The sequence below is a fragment of the Struthio camelus genome, chromosome 20 (assembly GCF_040807025.1).
Source record: "Struthio camelus isolate bStrCam1 chromosome 20, bStrCam1.hap1, whole genome shotgun sequence".
NCBI lineage: Eukaryota > Metazoa > Chordata > Aves > Struthioniformes > Struthionidae > Struthio > Struthio camelus.
The window spans coordinates 11994162-12017732 of NC_090961.1; the positions used below are offsets into that span (position 1 = coordinate 11994162).

The 23571-nt window shown below is 41.7% G+C and overlaps 1 protein-coding gene across 3 annotated transcripts in view; it reads right to left on the bottom strand.

The window, feature by feature from the left end:
• Positions 1–23571, bottom strand: part of PNPLA7 (patatin like phospholipase domain containing 7) — a 137136-nt gene that overhangs the window by 93604 nt on the left and 19961 nt on the right. For all 3 annotated transcript variants that reach the window (XR_011135650.1, XM_068915160.1, XM_068915161.1), the window contains 6 exons: positions 20012–20112; positions 18950–19108; positions 11901–11978; positions 9604–9809; positions 4534–4665; positions 3162–3285 (listed from right to left, as the gene is read on the bottom strand). Coding sequence is in view for 2 of the 3 variants with exons in the window: in XM_068915160.1 (XP_068771261.1) it covers positions 3162–3285; positions 4534–4665; positions 9604–9809; positions 11901–11978; positions 18950–19108; positions 20012–20112 (800 nt within the window). In the remaining variant the exon portion in view is untranslated. The remainder of the gene's footprint in view (positions 1–3161; positions 3286–4533; positions 4666–9603; positions 9810–11900; positions 11979–18949; positions 19109–20011; positions 20113–23571) is intronic.

Consider the following 23571-nt stretch of genomic DNA (forward strand, 5'->3'; position numbering starts at 1 on the left):
GATGCATCTGTGGCAAATGGCACCAACAAATTAAAAGATTCTCCCCAAAATGGGTAATTATAGTCTCTAGACAATAGTGCTATTGTCAGCTGTATTTCAAGCAGGAGGGAATTATCTAAAAAGTTGTCTTTTAAAAAAAACACATGGGAGGCCCACAGAGAAGCCTTGACAACAACTGATACAACAACTGGCGCTGCCCATCCGTAGGGTCAGCAGTGGTAAGCGGTTGGCAGTGTCCCTCCAAAAAGGCTTCCAGCGAGTAGATCGATTTTCCCCTCGTATAACTAGCTTGGTAACTTTTCCAGCAACATCACCTGGCAGGCAAACTTTAGACTCTGTCATCTGTTCTTCTCCCACTGAACTGACAGACCTCTGAAACAGATGCCATTGACTCAGTCTGAGGAACAAAACAGTTTGAACCACAAGCTTAGCCTTGGAAACATGCATACATGCTTAAAAACTAACGAAGCATCTTGTCTCAAACCCTTCACGTTTCAGGACTTCTCTTCTGAAAGCGGAGATGACAGATAGTCATCGCCTGTGCATATGATATCTAGCATTTTAAAAGTTCTGAGATAAAGGCAATAAACAGAAATAGATTAACTATAAGATTCTTATATTTAGTCAGGGCTGACAGTTTAGAACAACATGGGAGATTTTGGAGGGGGGTTGAAGAAGACGCTGTGGGCTGGCCAAACCACCCAAAAATTTGATTCCCACAAGCATCTGAAACCCTCCACACTTACTTTACTCTCTGGAACACAACTATAGCAGGCTTTTAAAGGTTTATAACAGATGTTACAGAATGAGGATAAACAAATCTTTTTAAAAGGAAAAATGTCATTTTACTAATGCCCTCTGCAAAGAACGGCTACAGAAATCTTGGCATTCTTTACAAAACCTCCCCCATGTTTCCAAAAGACAGCCAGAGCATTAAGATTCGTTCAACAAATGGCAGCATGAGTCAGTGGGTCTGGGAGCTGTGGGTAGGAAGGAGCAGATGACGTCTGCAGAGTCACAAAAGTCTTCAAATGATTCATGTCATGACACGGATCCAGAAAAGTGACTTTAGTTTAGATATAAACTCTACTGATATTTCTGTATCTGCACCCATGAACTTACCAGCAAATTTGGCACCGTTGCAGCAAACATGTACTAGTCTATCCAGGGAATCTGCCTCTCTCCCTTTTCACCAGATACATAGTTGAGCCAATATGAATGCAATACTACACCAGAAATGGCACTACTCTTTGCATGGGGAGGTAGCGTTCAGACCATACATGCCACTATCATGCAAAATTGCTTTCAGGAAGTAGAAGAACAGTGCCAGTGTCTTAACCTTGGCTTTGCCAAATTCCAGAAGCTTGACAGGCAAGCTTCAGATCACAAGAGTGGAAAGAAAGCGGGAAAACAAAAGCAGGAACACACTTTTGCGTGTCAAAACTGACAAAGCCTTGTTCACATGCTCAAAAGACCTCATGCTAGTACAACTAGTCACAAAAGATCTCAGCTTTTGTTGCTGTCAAACCATGTCATTTTACCTTCAATGAGGTATCCTAAAAGAAAAAAAAAAAAAAAGGCAAGAAACAATGAAAGAATCTGTGAGCACGTCTAGCATCAAGAATAGCCCAAGTTCTCCAATTATAGTCCCAAGCCACAAAAAATCCTAAGCCAGAAGTAGCAGACATCTTGGGAAAAATATCCTTAAATACTATTCACATATAACTCGAGGAGTACAGTGCAATCTCTAGTCAAGACCACCTTTGTCTTCTGCTTTCACAAGCCAGTACTCAGGAAGTATCATGAAAACTGCCTCTTGTACTTTGCTGCAGTCATTACAGAACGGTATACAATTTATTTCAGAGTCAGTGGCCAAGTGAAAAGTGAGCTGTGAATACACATTAAAAAGGTCTAGAGACTTGGCTGTTGTTATAAGAAAACTTTTTAATTCTCCCAAATTAAAAAAACAAGCCCACAGGTGCAGGGTCAGTTCCTTATCTCACAGGATACAAGAGCTCTGCCACAAATACTTCACAGTACAGACACCGACCTGCAACCAACCTGCCACAGACTACTAGTCTTCTCACATGCTGATGTTAATCTCACGCCCCACTTACACCAGACTGAATTCCCTATTACAGACACATCTAGTGATCAAGGGGAAGTAGTAAGATGGCAGGCGAGAACGTCTCATACATCGGTAACACTACACTTCTGCATCATGCCACTTTCAAAAATATCACCTTTTGCAACCAGCCCAGTCCTGAATCAGCTCTCTAGTTGGAAAACAGTCACGCACCCTTCCTTCCTCTACTACTTGATCTCTGTAACGAGAATTTCATCCTGTTCTACTAATGCCAACTCTCACATTTTCTTTAGTCAGAGGTACACAATTTCTGAGAATAAACAGACACACATTAAATATTTAGTTTTCAACTCAGAAAATAGAAAGGGACCTGAACAACAATCTCAACATTTCAGAAGCCTTCTAATTTCAAATATAAAAGCCAAACAAGCCATCCATCCTTAGGATACAGAATTCCCATTTCAGTTGTTCAACTAGGTCCAAGAAGCAAAAAAACGAACAGGGGAGAGAAACTAAACACAGATCAATACTACAATTTTGAAATAAAAAGTTGTTCTAATACCTTTTAGTAACTCAACCGCACAATCCCTGAGCAACCCAATGTAGCTTCGAAGTTAGCTCTGCTTTGAGCAGGAAGTCGGACTACACACCTTCAGGGGCAGAGTTTAGCCCCTGCTAAACTCAGTCTGTGATTTTCAATTTCTTCAAATGCTATTTAGCCCACAGTACAGCAATATTCCTCACAGTGAGAGAAAAAACAAAAGATCACACATACGCCTCCCCCCCCCCCACAGAAGAACATTGTGCAGGGCTTTTTGGCTTGATTGTGTGGGGGTTTTGTACCTTTCTTATAAGAGGGGAAAAAAAAAAAAAAGAGTCTGATAATCCTATATATGTATTATCGTTAAAGCTTCCAGGTAGAAGTCGCTTTCCAGCTTTTAAAATTGTGAAAGCCCTTACCTAAGACTAATACCTGATCAGAGACAGATTTGATAACCTCATTTTGCTTAGCAGGGCTGATTTCAGCGGGGCTGATTTTTAAGCTGAACATTTAAGCTTTGAAGTTTGCACTTACCACTCCAATCAAGTCTCCTCGGCCATATTCACCAGTAAGGTGTTTTTTACCATCATCCATCCGTATGACGGAGCGAAGTCGACCATTCAGTACAATGTACGTGCAGTCTGACTTGTCACCCTGCCTGCAGAAAGAACCATCAATAACGAGCATTGATGAAGCGTCTTTGCTCAGCAAATGCACCTCGAAACTTTTGATAAGTTCATCATCTTTCTCTTATTGGCTTAGAGGCCACAGGAAAATGTTTAATCAACAGTTAAACGTAACAATCAACTAAGAAACTGAACAGGCTTCTGTTAAAAGGTGACTTGGAATTACATTTAATCTTTAAATGTACAAGCTCTGAATAACTGGTTCATGTTAGGTCTGGAAGCTGATGACCAGAATATAAACATCTTCTAGAAGAGACAACGGACTCATTATTAGTTACAGCAGGAGCTTGTTATCAGTTCTACACTTCCATTTCAATCTTGCAAAGTTCTGCAGGCTGAAGAGGAAAAACCACGGAGTAGCTCAACATTTGGATTCCCTTTTGGTGCATAACTTAAGTCTATCAGGAAGTTTTTACCATAGAAAGTTTGCATGACAGCATTGTTTGGCACGCAGATTTCCAGCATAACACAGCACACAGATCAAACGCAACACTGCTGGTACTGGCGTTAAGATTAACGCAAAGAATTCCAAAAGATGTTGACAAGACCTTGACAACTAGGACTGTTTTGATGCAAAGTAATCCAAGACTTCCATTAGCATTAGTGCTGCAGGAGTAGTAAGAGAAACTAAAATTATTATTATATGATACGCACACTAAATTAGACCTTTTTTCTCCCATCATTGCAACCACTTCACAACTCAAATACATCCTAGTACAGAATCCATAAAACTAAAGGTTTTCAAGGGTAATTTGAATTTAACGAGGATAACCAACGATAGCAGTGCACGTTTTCAATTTACTGCTGAAAAATATCTAATCAAATTCACTTTCAGCTTTGTTTTTCCCTTTTACATTATAAAGGCTTAAAAACCCCTTGAGCAATAATCTTCATGCCCTTGCTAATGCAGAAATTACTTCCAGCACATACAACTGTCTACTGTCTTAATTATCAGTTATGCCACTTTAAAAGCTTACCAAGACAATGTAAAGTATGAGGAATAGCATGAAAGAATTTTACTAACACCTGTAGACAAGAGATTAAAGAGATGCTGAAGGGTACTGCAGACAAATCTTGAACAGGTAGACAGATAAACCCTAAGGAATGGCTGGCAAAATTCAGCCTAGTGCGTTTTACTCAATCTGCCACAAAAGGGAGCACAACTCTCTAGCTTTGAAAACTTCAAATATTCAACAGACAGAATTTTGTCTGCATCTCACCTGTAAACAGCTCGTCCAGCCTCAACCTCCATCCAATCCAGGGCAAAGTCAATCTGCCTAACGAACGAGGACATTCTCTTTACAACAGTGTGAGCCACACCCAGAACTACACTGGGCTGCTCCCGCATTATCCTGGAAGACAAAAAAAAGTGCTATTCAAGTACTTCTTCAAAACAGGAATACGCACACACCAACACCTTCCCCAAAACACACCACCACCGTTGCTTATGCTTTAATTTCAAAAATTATTATATGCTCAGACACACACCTTCCAACATTGCCTCCCACACTACATCAATGGCAACATGACAAAACACGGGGCTGGCCAGCCTTCCACTCTAGCCCAAATCAAATGCCACTCGCAAACTGACACTGTCCTACTGCCCATAGGACTATGCAAGTAAGTCGCTCGCTCGACTTGCTGTCTGGTCCAGGCCCCTCCTTCAATTGAGTAGCTGGATGGGTGGGAGCCATGCTAACGCTTGTTTATGAACCACCCTCCCAAATTCCCCTTCACCCAAGTCTCTTACAGTCAGAAAAACGTTGGTAATGTCTGGAAGACTGACCCTCCCTGCCATTCTGCACCTCTCAATCTCTCACATCATGCACATGCTCTGATAGTTTTACCTAAATTTTTTCCGGCCAGAACATTAACACGTTAAGTTTGATGCTCTTGTTTTTAAGAGACCTGCTCAGTATTCTAGATGTTCCCTTTTCCCTGTTGCAAAGGTCACAAAGTGAAACACCTTCTAATAAAGCTTCTGATCTTCATATAGAATCTTTGGGTGGTGCTTAAAGGTCTACAGACCTACAGATTTTTATAGGTTTATAAAGACATCAGCTGCTCTTCCCAAACTGAAAAATATTGTTACAGATTTCAGCCGTCAGTGATAATTACAAACTATACACTTTGACTGCTAGGCCTCAGCAAAACCTTTCTCACAGATACCTGATAGTTGCTAACGGGTCTCTTATTTTTCATTCTTTACAGCCCACGGATCACCGCACCCTGTCAGCTTTGCTCACGTGAGTAAGTACTCAAATTCTTACTGAAGTAAAGTACTACTCCACATGAGTGAACTGATCACTTTTTAATCACCAGATGGAAAGCCTTTCAGTGCAGGTAGCTTCCCAGATCCTGTGCAGTATCAAGAGCAGTGAGTTCTGGCTGGAGCACAGCAGACTACCGCAACACAGATATTTCATAAAAGGTGGCACAATTCAGAAAGAACCGAGCAGATAAGGTATGTGGATCCAGCGCATGAAGTGTATACAGATACAGATGACAGAACTATAAATTAAAGATACATTAAAGCCACACATGGGCAAAAATAAGAAAAAATATAAATACAAAGCATATTTTCCTGAATCAATGCTTCCTTTATAATGAAGAAACCAGACTGCCGAAAGGCAATCTACTTAGGAGACCCTGCATACGCAGCAACTCCTGCTAAGCGCAAGTCCTGTGAACTTCACATCTAACTTTCTCACCGTAAGGAACAGAAAGGAGGAGAGAGAGGCATGGAAAGAGTGCTGTCCGAGTCGGTCTCCCCCATGGCTTTGCGGACCACAGGAACCCGACAGAATTTCAAGAAAGCCTAAATAGCAATATACAATCTGAAAATGCAGTTTCGAAAACAGACTCACCAAGAGCTCTTCTTTACTGTCTGGACGAAGCACAGAAATTGCCCTACGGTTTCTAAAATAACAGTTCTGTCGTTCCTTAATTCTAGAGCTGCAGCCAGAGACACAGCGCTGACAGTGACTGTCAAATGCAGCCTCCCAGGTACTGGAGGGAGCTGTCATGTTTATCACACTTGACTATCCAACTCTCCTTTACCCAGTGCCTCAAATTACTTCTTTTTGCAATAACAAACCTTAACATTTCTTCAACTGAAAGCCCTGAACTTGAAGAGACCTGTAGGAGTATGTCCTTATTCCATATTGAACTCATCACTCTCATATCTCTGCACTCATACGTGCTACTACATAAGTTAAACTAAATATCAACTCTTACATTTAGCACTATTTAAAATCCAGTCATCGAAACAGGATGATGGCAAGATAGCTTTCTCGTCCAGCACCTTTTATCCTGCCCTGAGGTTGGCATGCCCTTGGGCATCTCCTACCCAAGATGCCTACAGGATTGCCTTGATTTCAATCAGCTGTTATTGCACTAGTAAACAACATGTTATCTTATGGAAACTTTATCACACTTAATATGACTTGAGGCAGAGGACTGAGGAGCTGGGAGAGACACAGACTAAGCAATCAATCAAGCAACCTCCTCCCTTCCACGCACATGCAGTCCTATCCCCTTCTCAGCTGCTCTACACGTTCAGTAAAACCCCTGAAATCTCCTGAATGGTTCAACTCATTCTTTTTACTGCGCTAGCTTATTTAGCCCCGAAAGCCTCCTCCCACAGAGGCTCTCTGCTGTGATCAATAGAAGCCCTTTGGCTCCTTTTCCTCCCTCAAGATACGTATCTTAATACCCATGCAATCTAAACATATGCTAGCAACAGGCTCCTTTTAGTTCGGTTTGGAGCTCTTTCTTACTTCACTGAATATGCAGTTTCTGAAAGTGTAATAGCATACAAGGTAAAAATCCACCCTCATGCACAAGAAGAAAAAAGCAGATCCCTCCCCGCCTCCCCCCCTTAATCAGCAAGGTTTCCTTCCTTTCACTGGGGTATTTTCATCTTTGCTCTTCCGCTAGGCACTTGCATTGGGAAAATTAAAAGCTGAAGCTTGCACTCCAGAAAACTGCTTCTGAAGGTGTCCTCAGGAGTCTTTATTAGAAAGCCAACCAAATATAACTATGAAAGGGCTAAACCCAGAGTCTACGAAAGCCTGGGATGTAGGCAGATATTCTTGTGGATGTAATTTCATACTTAACTTGGCTGGCAATACAAAATAAAATCAAAGCATTTCTGCTTCTCTGGCAGGCACACATGATTAGATTCTAAACTGTGAAATTTTCTGAAGCAGAAAACGTGACAGAGTCCTGCTCCCTAGCACTGCCGAATCTGAATACATTCCCTCCAGGGATTTTGGTGACAGCTTGATTACCCTATTCGCCAGGAGACACCAACAGTTGCAGCGTAGGCCCTGCACACTTAGTACATCACTTCAGCAAAATAGCAAAGCATTTAAGGCATATACTATGTAATTAGCTTGTGTCACCCCTATACTTAAACTCTACATTTACAGATAGTTATTTAGCCATTTTAGTACTATGTAAAAGGCTCCTGCCCCAAAGTTTCAGTCAAAAGGTTTTAATCTGTTGCCCAACATCCAACATGTAATTCCAAACCCTGAGCTGTTCCCATTATCGTGTTCTTTGCCTACCAGCAACCATGTTCTTTCTGCTTTGCCTTCTCATTAATAATCGAGTAATATACATACAGTGTTCCAGGGCAGTTCAAAGAGAAAAAAATAGTAATAAGAATGAACTCGACAAGGAGGAAGACAGGAACACTGGAAAACTGCAGATATTATGGTCAAATTTCTCCTGGTCAGTAATTAGGATAACAAGAACAACAAACAAGAACAATCCTGGTAAAATACAGTGAACTGCCAATGGACTTTTTAAAGGAGAAAAAGGTTTGGAAAGGTTCCAAAAATGGGAAGAGATTATATCCTGGAGAGCTAGACATTACTGCCTGGTGAGGGGTGAATGAAAGCAAAGACATAAGATGGATAAACAAGAAGCAACTCTTCCTGAGGTCAGAAGAGAGACTTCTTGAAAACAAGCTCAAGCAAATGAAAAAGTCAATCCAGGATTGGATATCAAAGCAGAAAAAGAGGAAAAAGTAGAAATTAACTGGTTGACTGAGACAACTAAGTGAAATTTAAAGTCAAAAAACGAGTAGGAAAACTGTAGAAGACAGACAGACAGAGAAAGTAGGAGTTTAGAAGAAATACCTCTGATATTGCACAGAATAGTACAAGAGGGGGGCATCTACCAGAAATTGGGTCAAAGAGCTGATATCCACCACAGAGTCCTGGAAAAATACAGTCAACCAAGCATGCTGCAGAGAACAACACGTTCATTTTTTACAGAATACAGTCTTTTGTCTCAGAACAACAACAAAAGAAATTTGCAGAATAAGATTCTGCAACAGAACTGATTAGGAGTACAGACAGACAATTAGAATTCCTTAAAAGTAAAAAGTAGGCAAAGATATACAAGATAATAGAGGCCTAGAAAATACAACCTCAAAAAGTACTACACATAACGCAGGACTGATGGCATATTCAAGCAGAACGTCAAAAATGTAGGTAAGAAGAGGAAAGAGAGAATTATTCAAATCGATTTGTGTGTGTGAACTGCTGTTAAGTTGTAAGCGATAGGCTCATGGAAGGATTCGAGGGTATCAATCATTAACATGGGACAGCAAGATTAGCCACAGTCACTATACTGGGTTTGGGTTGTTGTTTTTGAATACACACATCTATCCTGCTTTAAGCTGTAAGTTACAAGTCATGTATTACATGGTTCAGAAAGGAATCTGTCTTGCCGAGAGGCATTATTCTTCAACCTATGCTTTTACAGTGGAAAACCTACAGTTACATCAAGACTGATCGTTCCCAGTGTATCACAACAGCCTTGGCTGAGTAACTCCACTGTAGTTGGAAACAGAACTGGGGTAGCTCTCCAGTAAAAAGGAGTAATGTGTCTAAGAGAAAGGGGGGGGAAAAAAAATCACTTAAACCAATAAAGCATGAGCTCCAACCAGCATTTTATTATTTGGATTATGACTGAGTGTATGAATGTTGGTCATAAATCAGACCTTATAGTGCTAAGTGCTCTATAAACCTGGAACAAAAGAGACAATCATCTTTTAGTATTACCATGCTCCCTGCATTACCTCTTGCTGGAGATAAAATCATTGCCAGACGACCTCAGTTCAAGTTCATCTGGACACTTAGAATCCTCACGTAAGTTTGCTACAAGAGGCATTCTAGCAGCACTACACCACGCGCACATCCACCACTCCTGTTCAAAAGGGTCATTATTTAAAAAAAAAAAAAAATCAATATATATATTGTCATGGCAGAACTCACTCATAGAAATGAGACTTGGAAATAGACAGGAAACTGCAGTCTCGATTGGCCTTGATGGTAAAAATCAGTGGTTCTCCAGTAAGGACAGCTAGCTGGCCTACAAGTTCTCCTGGATGGGTAATGAACAGACAGGTGTCCTCCTCAGAGTCTATCTTCCGTTGGTACACATGCAGCATCCCCGAGATCACAAAGCAAACGTTAACATCCTGGAGAAGATGCAGACAGAGCTCAATAAAATCGCCACAGTTTTTAAAACATTTATTGCCACGACAGTACTATCATGGCCAATCTGTTTGCCAGAAAGCTCCCTACAGCTTTTAAATGATTAGGTGATAAAATAAAGCACAATGGTGAATTATTAAAAGCAGGTTATGAATATTTAAAACTAAGTAGCCACAACACTGAAAAATGTGTTTCTCTTCGTATGGTTGTGAAAAGCAAAGGCTCCATCTGTAAGACCTCAGAAAATACAGACAGAATTGCAAACAGAGATGATGGGGTAATCACAGCAGCATGATGAGGGACACTGCACTAGAGCAAAGCAGAGCAAAATTGTAATCGGAGCTGCCCTCATCTGCTTCGCACAAGCTTTTCTCGTCACCCAATAGTATTATAAATGAATCTTGTTATATCCTAAATGCACTTTTTATAAACAAAATACATTTTGCTATGAACAAACAACATTGGATTTCCATTGCACAGGGAAGAAAATATTCTACTACAATTGAGCGATACCACCAGAAGCCACCAGTGCAAGGCCTGACAAAAAGGCTGCACAGGCAGCTGCAAGGAACAAATACTTCTTACCATCTCACGGAGGCACATAAAAACTGAAACCAGATGGGTACCAGATTTCTGTGACTTTGGCTACACTGCTATTCTGTGCATGAGGAGAGGCCAAGAGAGCCGGGACTGTTTAGCCAGAAGAGTGAGGGGGGCAGGGCGTGTCTTATCAATGTTATGGCTGGGGGGGTGGGGGGGGGGAGGTAAAGAAGATGGAGCCACTCTTCAGTGGTATCCCGTGACAGGACAAAAAGTAATGGTCTCACATTGAAATACAGAAAATTCAACTTGACCATAAGAAAAAGCATTTTTACCATGATGGCGGTCAAACACGGGAACAGGTATCTCAGAGAAGCTGTGAAATCCCCATCCTTGGAAACACTCAAACCCAATTGGACATGGTCCTGAGCAATCTCTGGTTTATCTATGTTCTGGTTTATCCTGCTCTGAGCAGGGGGTTGGACTAGGTGACTTCCAGAGGTCCCGTCCAACCTCAACCATTCTGTGATTCTATGATTCTATACAGGAAAGGCTCTCAGAACCATCAGTGGACCTTCTTTTTCTCTTACCTCAGCACCATGCAAAGATGAGAGAAATTTGCTTGCTGTGCCTTTGGACTGCTGTTTTGAGTCACTGCACATGAATGATCTAAGTTCTTAGTGTTCTAAGTTCTAGTTCTCTTTGGTCTGTCCCTACCCAAGAAGCAATAATACTGTACATATTTTTATTAAGATTATGTATTCATTAGCACTTTAACATCTGAGATATCATTACAAGAGCACCAGAGATCAGTCTCTACTCAGATCTCTGTTCCACTGGAAGAAGCCCATGAGGCTCTTGTGGCAGAGCCTGGAATCAAACTGAGCATTGCCAAACTCCAAGCCAGTGGAGTATAGCTAATAAACATATACTTCAGTTACTGCTCATCTTTATACACGCATACTTGTTGCAGGATAGCACAAGATTTTCCAAAGACTAGATTTGCTGGTCTGGAAAAGAGATGAGTGAGGCAGGACATAAGAAAAAGTTATAAATTCATGAATGGCATAGAGAAGATGGATATGGAATAACTGTTGTCTCTTCCAATATAGAAGACTGAGGATACCAAACAAAATTGATAAGATACCAAAGGCAAACAGAAGGAAGTACTCCTCCATGCAATATTTAGTTACGCTGTGGAAATACATGCTGTAAGATCTTGCAGAGGCTGAACATCTCAATATATTTGAAAAGCAAGTGGACATATTCTTGAAAATATATTCCTTATGGGCTGTTAAATAAAAAAAACAATACCTTTGACTCAGGAAGTGCCTGAGTGGCAAATTGCTAGAGACTGGAAGAGCACGCCAGAGAAGTAATGCTATCTGCTTGCCTTTTTCTCATTCTTCCTTACATATCTGCTCTCGGTCATTTGTGGAGAAAGAATACTAACATAAAAGGACCTTTGGTCTGTTCCAGAAAAGCCATTAAACACCACTTTATGTTGTTTCTCTTCACTCTCAGATGATACTTACCTGATCTCCCTGCCTCGATACCACAGTCCCAGCAGTAACCTGATGCAGTGTCACTTTACCGTTCAACAGCAAAGGATCCTGGAGAAGAAAGAGTAGGGGAAACACAATTTACTTATCAGTACACACAAACAGATCTGAGAATGTGAAGAAAAATTCACATAAAGTAAACAAAATAATTACTCAAAGACAATGTTATAAGTACTTTGATATCTTTAAAACATGGTACATAATTCTTGTATTTCTCTACACAACAACCACTTTTTCCAGGAAGAACAAAATGTTAAATTTTCACCTGAAAATTTCACTCTAACGGTAGATAATAAACAGAGACTAGCCTACATCACCTGCCATGAAAGTTCAGTCCACATTTCAGGCCTCCAAAATCATGAAACACAAAGTTTTCTTTAAAGGAAGATGAAAGCAGAAAAAATTGTCAGTATCACAGAAGAGTTGGAAAAGATGATCTAACACTTTTATCACAGCCCTGCCCTTGTCACAGAAATCAGCTGTGCTGTGTACGAGTAGCAGATTTTCATACACACTGTAGACCAAAGGTTTCCCTGAAGTAACAAGCTCTTGTGCACACACACGTGAACCTCACAGCATAGCAGGCATTTTTGTCCTAAATGTGAAGAGCGCATAGGAACGAGGATTGCCAATAGACTGCCTTCAGGTTGGAAGTCAACCCCCAAACCCTTGCAAGATTAAGAAACTATCAGGTTGAGTATCAGCTGATTTGGATCATTATTCATTATTTCTGCCTCCAGCAGGTGCATACAGCCAGGGCAGATAGCATGGGACATGGCTATGGAGGATCCTCTTGCACCTCTCCTGGGAAGCCTGCGTGCTTGACTGGCTCTCTCAAATGCCTGTATACCAATGCACGCAGCATGGGGAATAAACAGGAAGAGTTAGAGATCTGTGTGCGGTCGCAGGGCCATGATCTCCTTGCAGTGACAGAGACATGGTGGGATAGTTCACATGACTGGAACGCTGTCATGGACGGCTACGTGCTTTTTAGGAAAGACAGGCCAGGAAGGCGAGGTGGTGGAGTTGCTCTTTATGTGAGGGAGCAACTAGAACGTGTGGAGCTCTGCCTCGGGGTGGATGAAGAGCAAGTGGAGAGCCTATGGGTAAGGATTAAAGGGCAGGCTAACATAGGTGACACTGTTGTGGGGGTCTACTACAGGCCACCTGATCAGGAGGAAGTTGTCGATGAGGCCTTCTACAGACAGCTGGAAGTAGCCTCACCATCACAGGCCCTGGTTCTCATGGGAGACTTCAAGCACCCTGACATCTGCTGGGAAGACAGCACAGCTAGGCACAAACAGTCAAAGAGGTTCCTGCAAAGCATTGATGATAATTTCTTGACCCAGGTGGTGGAGACGCCAACAAGGAGAGGTGCAATGCTAGACCTTGTACTAACGAACAGAGAGGGTCTAGTTGGAGATGTGAAGGTTGGGGGCAGCCTTGGCTGCAGTGACCATGAGATGGTGGAGTTCAGGATCCTACGAGGAGGGAGCAGGGCAATGAGTAGGATTGCAACGCTGGACTTCAGGAGAGCTGACTTTGGCCTCTTCAGGGGAATCTCATGGGGTAGGGCCCTAGAAGGAAGAGGGGTCCAAGAAAGCTGGTTAATATTCAAGCATCACCTCCTCCAGGCTCAAGATGGGTGCATCCCTCTGAGGAAGAAGTCCAGCAAAGCAGGCAGGAGACCTGCATGGATGAGCAAGGAACTCCTGGCAAAACTCCAACAGAAGAAGGAAGTGTACAGAACGTGGAAAAGGGGACAGGCCACTTGGGAGGAATATAGGGATATTGTCAGAGTGTGCAGGGATGTGACAAGGAAGGCTAAGGCCCAGTTGGAATTAAATCTGGCAAGGGACGTCAAGGACAAGAAGAAGGGGTTCTTCAAATACATCAAGAGCAAAAGGAAGACTAGGGAAAACGTGGGCCCGCTGCTGAATGGGGCGGGTGCCCTGGTGACAAAGGATACAGAGAAGGCAGAGTTATTGAATACTGCCTTTGCTTCCGTCTTCACTGCTAAGGCCAGTCCTGAGGAATTCCAGACCTTGGAGACAAGAGAGGAAGGCTGGAGAAAGGAAGACTCTCCCTTAGTCGAGGAGGATCAGGTTAGAGATCTTTTGTCCAAACTGGACATCCATAAATCCATGGGCCCTGATGGGATGCACCCACGAGTGCTGAGAGAGCTGGCGGATATTATTGCTAGGCCACTCTCCATCATCTTGGAAAGGTCCTGGAGATCAGGAGAGGTGCCTGAGGACTGGAAGAAAGCCAATGTCACGCCAGTCTTCCAAAAGGGCAAGGAGGAGGAGCCAGGAAACTACAGGCCTGTCAGCCTCACCTCCATCCCTGGAAAGGGGATGGAACGGCTCCTCCTAGAGGTCATCACTAAGCATCTGGAGGACAAGAAGGTGATCAGGAGTAGTCAGCATGGATTCACCAAAGGGAAATCATGCTTGACCAATCTGATAGCCTTCTATGATGGGATGACTGGCTGGGTAGATGAGGGCAGAGCAGTGGATGTTGTCTCCCTGGACTTCAGCAAGGCGTCTGACACTGTCTCCCATCACATCCTCCTAGGTAAGCTCAGGAAGTGTGGGCTAGACGAGTGGACAGTGAGGTGGATTGAGAACTGGCTGGATGGCCGAGCTCAGAGGGTTGTGGTGAATGGCGCAGAGTCAAGTTGGAGGCCTGTAGCTAGCGGTGTCCCCCAGGGGTCAGTCCTGGGTCGTCTTGTTCAATATATTCATCAATGACCTGGAGGAAGGGACAGAGTGCACCCTCAGCAAGTTTGCTGATGATACTAAACTGGGAGGAGTGGCTGACACACCAGAAGACTGTGCTGCCATTCAGAGGGACCTGGACAGGCTGGAGAGCTGGGCGGAGAGGAACCTCATGAGGTTCAACATAGGCAAGTGCAAGGTCCTGCACCTAGGGAGGAAGAACCCCATGCACCAGTACAGGCTGGGGACTGACCTGTTGGAAAGTAGCTCTGCCGAGAAGGACCTGGGAGTGCTGGTGGACAAGTTGAGCATGAGGCAGCAGTGTGCCCTTGTGGCCAAGAAGGCCAATGGTCTCCTGGGCTGCATGAGGCAGAGTGTTGCCAGCAGGTCGAGGGAGGTGATCCTGCCCCTCTCCTCAGCCCTGGGGAGGCCTCCCCTGGAGGACTGTGTCCAGTTCTGGGCTCCCCAGTACAAGAGAGACATGGCCCTACTGGAGAGAGTCCAGCGGAGGGCTCCAAAGATGATTAGAGGGCTGGAGCATCTCTCCTCTGAAGAAAGGCTGCGAGAGCTGGGCCTGTTCAGCCTGGAGAAGAGAAGACTGAGAGGCGATCTGATCAACGTGTACAAGTATCTGAAGGGGGAGTGTCAAGAGGATGAGGCCAGCCTCTTCTCCGTGGTGCCCAGCAACAGGACAAGAGGCAATGGGCAGAAACTGAACCACAGGAAGTTCCATCTGAACCTGAGAAAACACTTCTTCACTGTGAGGGTGACAGAGCATTGGAACAGGTTGCCCAGAGAGGTGGTGGAGTCTCCTTCGCTGGAGATATTCAAAACCCGTCTGGATGTGATCCTGGGAAATATGCTCTAGAGGACCCTGCTTGAGCAGGGAAGTTGGACTAGATGATCTCCAGAGGTCCCTTCCAACCTAAACGATTCTGTGATTCATAAATCCGATCACTAATATAATCCTATGTATGAGACAAAGACAGCCGCCAGGCACGGGCAGAATTTTCTGTTTCATCTCACGTTACTGCCCATACAACTCAGTATCCCCTGTGCAGCCGTCAGCACCAAGCCGCATCATAAGGAACCCAAAAGCCACTCTTGGGCAAGATGTTCCACCCTATCCAAACTAGTAAATCTTCAGAAACATGACATATTATTGACATCACCTTAACAGATAGGGCCAAAAACAGGCTCAATTATGTGGCTCTTGCTTTATGCTAAACAGTAACTGAGCAGTCCTAGCGTCTCACAGCTTAACCTGCAAGGCAAATCCCGACACTTCAGTCGCATTTAACAGTGTTTCACACTGCAGAAGTAAAGTGACTGAGAGCAAGAGAGCTACATGCACAGTAAGATACAATTTAATGCAAGCAGCCATAGAAGAATTTGCCCTTAGTCATTAACCTTATTGCAGCAGGAAAACAATATAGCAGAGAGAAAAACATTTTAGCTTTGTAACTGCTATGCTAGTCTTTCCTCTATTAATTTCAGTCGGAAAAAAAAAAGGAAATTAGAGTAATTAGAATAATCAAAACTATTCTTTACACCTACAGCTGTTAAAAAGAACAGATTTTCATCAAAAATAGTTTTATTTAAACCAATCTGTTTCATGGGAACATATCCAATGTAAAGAACCTGACAAGCACCTGTCAAAACATTTCAGTTCCGTAGTATCAACTCAACTAATTTCCATGATTTTTTCTGTATTTATAGATTTGTGGTTGTATATTATTACCCATACTTAAAGAAAAAGTTTTTATTCATGAAAGTATCCCACGATAAACAAACAAACAAAAAAATACAAGTTATCTATCAAGTCTACTTGTAAACCATCATTGGCTTTTTGACTGTATCAGAATTAAAAAAAATTGGTACAAATAATTTTTGGATATCTAAGACTACATAAGGACTGGAATAGACGGCATACAAAGCTGTGCAGTCCTTGACACTGGAGATCTTTAATACCTTAGACCAAAACCCACCAGCAATGACTTAGCAATATTTTAGCATGAAAAGAAACTAAATGACCTCTAAGTAGCTCTTGAAATCCTACTCGTCTATGACAGTACTACTTTCATGAAATAATAAAGGAAGATCAAGACCCATCTTGTCTAGTATTCTCTCCCAAACGGGCACGACCAGACATTGTACTGGCCTCCCTTCCAACGATTAGCTTTTAAAGAAAAGTTGCTATCACAACAGAATTCATGTTCACAGCAAGTTTTTTTTCCTGACGTTACTGTAATTTATAGGATAAGTCAGCAGAGGTTTATGATGCAGAGGTGAAACGCAAAGTAATAAACAAAAGCAATAATTAAACTAGGACTGACAAACAATTTTTAGTCAAAAAATAAAGCGTCTCAATTGACTTATAACTCATACAGAAGAGCTACCCTTCAACACTGTTTAACTCTCCTATCAAAATTGCAGATAAAGCTGAGAACATGTAAGCTATTTCAGACTGAAAACAGCTCAAGACAGAATTCAAGGAATCTGCAGTAGTAACCTATCCCATCCTCTGTGTGCACCCCTCTGTCTCTCTCAGTATCATGAAAAGAACACTATTTGTCATCAAAACACCTTGACTTTACTCACACTGATTGACTGACCTGAAAAACAGCATCTTAAAACGCCTCTAGTCAGCTAAGAAATAAAAGATAATTTGTAAGAGAAATGCTTACAGAATTCATTTTCTTCTCTGAGGTACGTAGTATTGCATATAGATATTTTAAACAATAAGCTACATTCCACTGCCTGTAGAAGAATCAACTTTTGCTGTCCTGCATACAAGAAATTAATGTTAATCTTTAAACAAAGTTCTTAGCATTTGACTACATTTCACTAGATTCTTATTATCTTGTGAAATATTGAGATGCTTTAATATCACTTTGAAAAGCCTACCTTATTCCATTATTATTAGGATCTTCTAGTCAAAAATACTGCCTAGTAGATGCTGCATTTTAAGGATATGGTTCCAGTAAACTTATCTCTTATTAACCTGCTTACTTGCTAATTACTGGGAATTTATTCTAGATTAAAGAGAACGTGAAGTAACGTGTAGCTTCAGTTACCTTGGGTTTTTCGCTTGTGATCTGATAGGGTTAAATAGGAAACCCTCCGTTGCATATGCGATACAAACTTTTGTCACAAGCCAAGAACTCTGAGGCCAATCTTACCATGAACAGAAGGCTGAACAGAACAGATGAAAGTACATAGTCCTACTTTACTCCATCTGTAACAAGAATTTCTTCTAAAATAGCCTGTAGCCTTTCATGCTGATATAAATGCCTGAAAAACTGAAAATGAATGCACCAAGACAGTCTGCTGCAGGTTTAGCGACAGTACCGCATGCCTTAGTCAAAGCAACAACATGGAGCACATATATAAAGCATCTCTACCTGCAGCTGAAAGATCATGACCAGGAGTTTGAAGTTGCAATGGAAATAATTTAGAAATCGGGAATGTGAGAATCCACAGGTAAGATCTTTTAAGTTCTAGCTAACAGGAAAGCAACTGTCCCTTGGTGAGAGTCCTTAAACCAGAGGAGGGGACTGCTGCAAGTGTGCCAGGGCTCTGACAGCATCAATAGACTTCAGTTATTTAAATGTATGCTGTAATAAAACCAGGATATCTGTAACTGATTTAGATGCACAATCTTCCCAAATTGGGTGATTAGCTGCATGAGCAGATACACCTCTGAAGCAATGTAATGAAATGCAGCTGGACTCACAGAAACAACAAAAAAAGCAGTTTCATTCCTTCTTGCAACGCGTTTAAGAAAGAGGGGCACATGACATGCTCTGTGCTCCACATCCATACAGCAAAGGTGAGAAGCAAGGGCTGAACTCATCACTGGGCTGTTAGGGCACAAAGCATCGAACGTGGCAGGCATAGCCAATACTCAAATACAGATATTCAGTTCTGAAATCAAATGAGGTATTTAAAGGCTATGCCTATAGGGCTAATCAATTCAGCCATCACCTGAATGCCCGTACATAACTCCTTCGCACAGTTACTGAGAGCCTGAAATTACAATGCACCAGAAATTGTACGCTTACCTCTCACAGGGACAAATCTGTACTCAGTAAGAAAAGATTCACGCAGTGCATTTCAGTATGATCTTTTCAAATGGCAGAATAATTCAGATTTATTTTAGTCCTGGTAATAACTCGAACAGACTAGGGAATAAAGCATTCAGCCAGTCTACAATGTATTTGGGAGACAATTTACTTTTTAGTGCCCAGCAGAATGAGATGAAAAGTGAAAACAAGGCCATTTTTTCCTGCAATAACTTACATCAAGTTTCATCAAGGTTGAAAGGTCTTTCTTTGCTGCTTCAAAAATGGCATCAATAGGCTTACTATTACAGGAATCTTGCACAGCAAGCTCACGATCAGTATAACGGAAAACTGCTGAAGGAGTTTCTGTCACTGTCACAGTCTTCTTCAATATTGACTACAAAGAAGAGAGAAACCAAGTGTCATTTTTGCATGCTGTAATTGACACCTACCCAACAAAACCTGGCAGTATCATCTGTGCTCTCCCATCCACCACAACTGGTGGCCTTAAAAAAAAAAAAAAAAAAAGTGGGTTTCCAAAAAGGCAACAGATCACTAACTTCATTAGCCATGTATTTTTCTGCAGAGCTTGACAGTCAAGTCAAATATAAGCTTCTATAAAGGAAGAATAAGACTTTTCGCAAACTGAGCAGCTGCCAACTTGACAGAACTAGAACTCAATCAAAACGGTAAAGTACGCAAAGGAGGAATAACAGATAAAATGTCCATCAAGGCTAAATAATGAGCCACAGTTTCTCTTCAGATTTTGATTTGCACAGATTTATAACTCAATTAAGCATTTTTGTGCTCTTAACTTCCAGGTTAGTCTTCATAAAAAGCACACCAGAAAAACAGATTTATAAATCATGACCGAAAACCCAATGGTACGTTTACAGGTACATACGAGTTTTGTATTCCTTGCTGTAAAGTAGTCCTCACAAATAAAACATGATCTGACAAATTCACCTTCCCAAATAATCTTTTTCACAAATCATAGGAATGTAATATCTGAAATCAAGAAGTTGCAGCACATGCTTTGCTATTGCTTGCCATAAATCTCCAGAGTTTCAAGCTCTTCACTAAAAACCCTAGTCACCAAATTCTACTGAAGCAACCACATGTTTAAAATACACCAATCCAAGACAACCAACCATCACAACTCATACAGCGCTGAATACGTGCAAGGGCAAAGTTTCAAAGCGGGAAAGCATTCAAAGCAAGCATACAAATCACTAAAAGACCAAGATGGGTAACGTACAATGCAAGAAAAATGGTGGAATCTCCAGCAGAGAAGACCTACCTTGCCCACAGCAGGACTGCTAGCAGTGTCCTCTGAGCCAAAGTGCACTCTGGCTCTTTCATATGCCATGTCCATGTCTGACTTAGCACCGCTGGAATTACCTACAAGCAATATAAAAAAAAAAAATTATTCTTTTTTGTTAAGCATTTCCATTATTAGAATTTCTCTGAGATAGCTGATGGTATATGAACTCTAGCAACATCTCTTTTTCCTTTCTGAAGTTGAGGACTAAACAGAAAGTGGCATCCTTGTGTTCTGATTTATTTCCTAGTTCTATTTGACATGGTTTAAAGTTCCCATCAGACCTTCCACCTCATCTGACTTTATGTATTACTATAAGTCCCAAAATTCACACATCCACTCTTGTACTGAGTTCACTATTTTGGGCTAGACAAAAGACAGTCATTCTGGATTTGAAGACTGTCAGGAAAAGGCAAGTCCACCACTCTAAGATTTTCCTCATGCGTTTCCCCCCTGCCTTTTTTTTTTTTTTTAATTTTTAATCTGTGCCTCCTTGTCTGTGTGATTTAGCCTAGCTTTGGTTTCCAAGAAATGAGTCTCATTAAACTTTTCTCCTCTAATCCAATGAAGCTTTCCATACCTGATCTACTGCAAGAGCTTTCATGGGGAGAACATCAAGATCAGCAACTTCCTTGAGTCCCTCCGTGGGAAGCATTTCCCCTGCTCCCTGCCACCCCTAAAATAATTTCAGATCTTCTATAAAACCTGTCCAAATTTTCAATACGCTTCATGCGCTTAGAAATACATAAAGAATTCTCTTATGGGTCTCACCTACTCAATTCACAAATTTGAAGTTACTAATGACTTCTATTCTGTACTTTTCATATCTTATTACTTCTTTAACACATCACAGAATTACAGCTCCTTGGTTGTCCCATCCATTTCCAGGAACTTATCCAAGATGATTAATACTAAAACATAACTGGGAAACACCTCCTGTTTAATTACTTTAAACAGGATTCTGGCACTTCAGCTTAACAATGTGCAAATTCACAACAGAAATGTTTAACTTGGAGAAATAGTTAAGAAAGATGCAGAGATTGCAATCTCAATTTATAAATGGACCTATAATCGTTACTGTATGAGTAATATATTTCAAAAATATACTGCTTTTAGAAAAGCTGAAGTTTTCCCCCTTATGCCTTTTTTCTTCCCTTCTTATATTTTATGACACTTTTTAAAATGCAAATTGCTGCCAAAAAACAGCATGGGTGTTTAGGAAACACTATTCTCTTTCTCGACTATTGAATTTGGTCAACTAACAAACTCTGAAAGACCTCCCAGTCTTTAACTCTGAATTCCCCCCACACATACACACAAGCTTGCCTAGAATTTCCCTGATCTTTGGGAAGTTAGCTTTTGGAAGCATGGAGTGGCCCTATATTTATCCTTGTTAAATATGGTCAGATGAAAACATTACCTGCTCATGAAATTTAGTTTTAAAAGTACAATTCTTCTATATCTGAGAGAGGTTGACTCCTATCTTCACCCCAACTCAGACAAGGAGAGAATCCCACTCTCCCAGGGATTCAGACCTATGTAATAGTACTTCCACTTTTCCATCTCATCTACAAACAAATCTTTACACACAGCAAATCCACAACTGCCACTGGGGTCATAACATTATTCAGCAACCAGCCTCCAAACAAAAACCTAACCCTGACCCAAAGATTATCATCAGCAGAACTTCGAGACTACAAAACCAAGTGTCATTCACGCTATCTGTTGAACTTCATACACTGCATATATCTACACTGCATCTTGGAACTTCCCAAACTAGTTGTAAACAAAAAAGCCCAGATACTGGAAAGAGCAGCACGGAGCTCCACGTGGGCTAATTTGACTACCTAGCAATTATACTATCCCACAAATCAGTGCCAGCATAACTACTAAACTCCAATAAACCAAGCGCATTTTAAATCTAAACGCGCACTCACTAGGTTAAACCTAAATAACCTGATAGCGGGCACGTAGGCATGAAAAGCGTCCTCTGCATAGCTCTGCATATTAAAGGTCAGAGAGAGAAGAAAAGAGGCACTCTAAGAGCGAAAGTTTACGTCTGTTAGACTTCTGTTCAAATTAGAAGTCTTTATCTCAATCTGTAGATACAAGCTTCCCACACAGTGATTAATTAAACTGTCTCGTTGCTCAAAAGGGAATTAGAAAGGATATAGCAGAACAAGCTTTAGCTAGAACTGTTGACTCAAAAGAACAGAAGGCAGTGGGAAACTCAAGAGTGGAATGCGATCCTGTTTGGTGAATACATGCTCACTGGTATCCCACACACTGCTGGTGTGGAAGTCGCTGCAAAAAACAATGGCAAGTGACATATTCGCTGGCAGGATTTCAGCTGCCTTCCTCCTTCTAAGGACTCGCCCACTTAACTACCTGTGTTTCCTAACGCGGGCGGTCCTGCACTCCTGCCTGTATGCTGTAGGTCAGGTACAGTTTGGTTTTGAACAAGAAGAATCAGCTTCTCTCATCTCCTGACAAAGAAAGATAACTGCTACTTCACCTGCAGGAATTAAGTTAGGAACACTTGTTTCCAGGAGCAGTAATACCTGGAGGAAGTTATCACATACAAAAGACTCCCACTGTTTACGCAGTTCATCCGATTCGTCCATCCACCAGCCCAGATATTCTGCATGACCTAATTACCTTTCTCCACACAAAGGGTTACTGTGCTTAAAAGGTAGACTAGCATGAGCTGACAGGATCAGATTTCCTCACTTACCCTCAGCCTTTAACTCCTACGTTTCACGTCAGATAGCTGTACAAAGAAAGAATAAAATTCACACCCCAACCCCAGAATCAACTGGGGCTGTAAGGTTTTCTTCCAAGTTACTTTGGGCAATTTTTGCCCATTCTAAGCAGCCAAGCAAGAAAAAGATGCTGAGATAAGAGCACCCATGCGACTCTAGTAACAGACTCTTCTCCTTTCTCTGAAGGAATAATCAATATAATCAATATCCCCATGGAGTCTGCATACACAGTACAGTAGTGGAACAGGAGCCGAAACAAGGTCTTGATCTTCTCACTAAAGACATCAAGATACTTTCCGTGCAAGCTAAACAGTGACCATAACCTCACTGCAGTGAGCAGAAGCCAACTCTGTTAACTGAGGCAGATCATAATTACCCAGTTAGTTATGCTCTTCTGCCAGCAGAAATTAATTTTCTCCCCCTGCTAAGCTCTGTGTAGCCTAACATAACTCTTTGACACATAAAAGGAGAAAAGAAGGACAAACAGATTCACTGTTAAACATGCAGGGATCTTTCCACGAAAAGGCTCTAAAAACATGCATGGACACCGCCTTAAAAACGTTACAGGGCTGCATTGGCAGATCGCATTGACCTACAGTATTTATCTAGTGCGAAAATCGCTGTGTTCCAAGACTCAAGTAAACATTATTAATTCACCAAAGAGTTAGTTCTGCTGGTATATTCTATAACGCATAGCAAAAAACAATCTAAAACACATGAAAATAAAGCCAAACCCAGCACACACGACTTCAACATTTCCCCTTCGTGTTTCCCTGG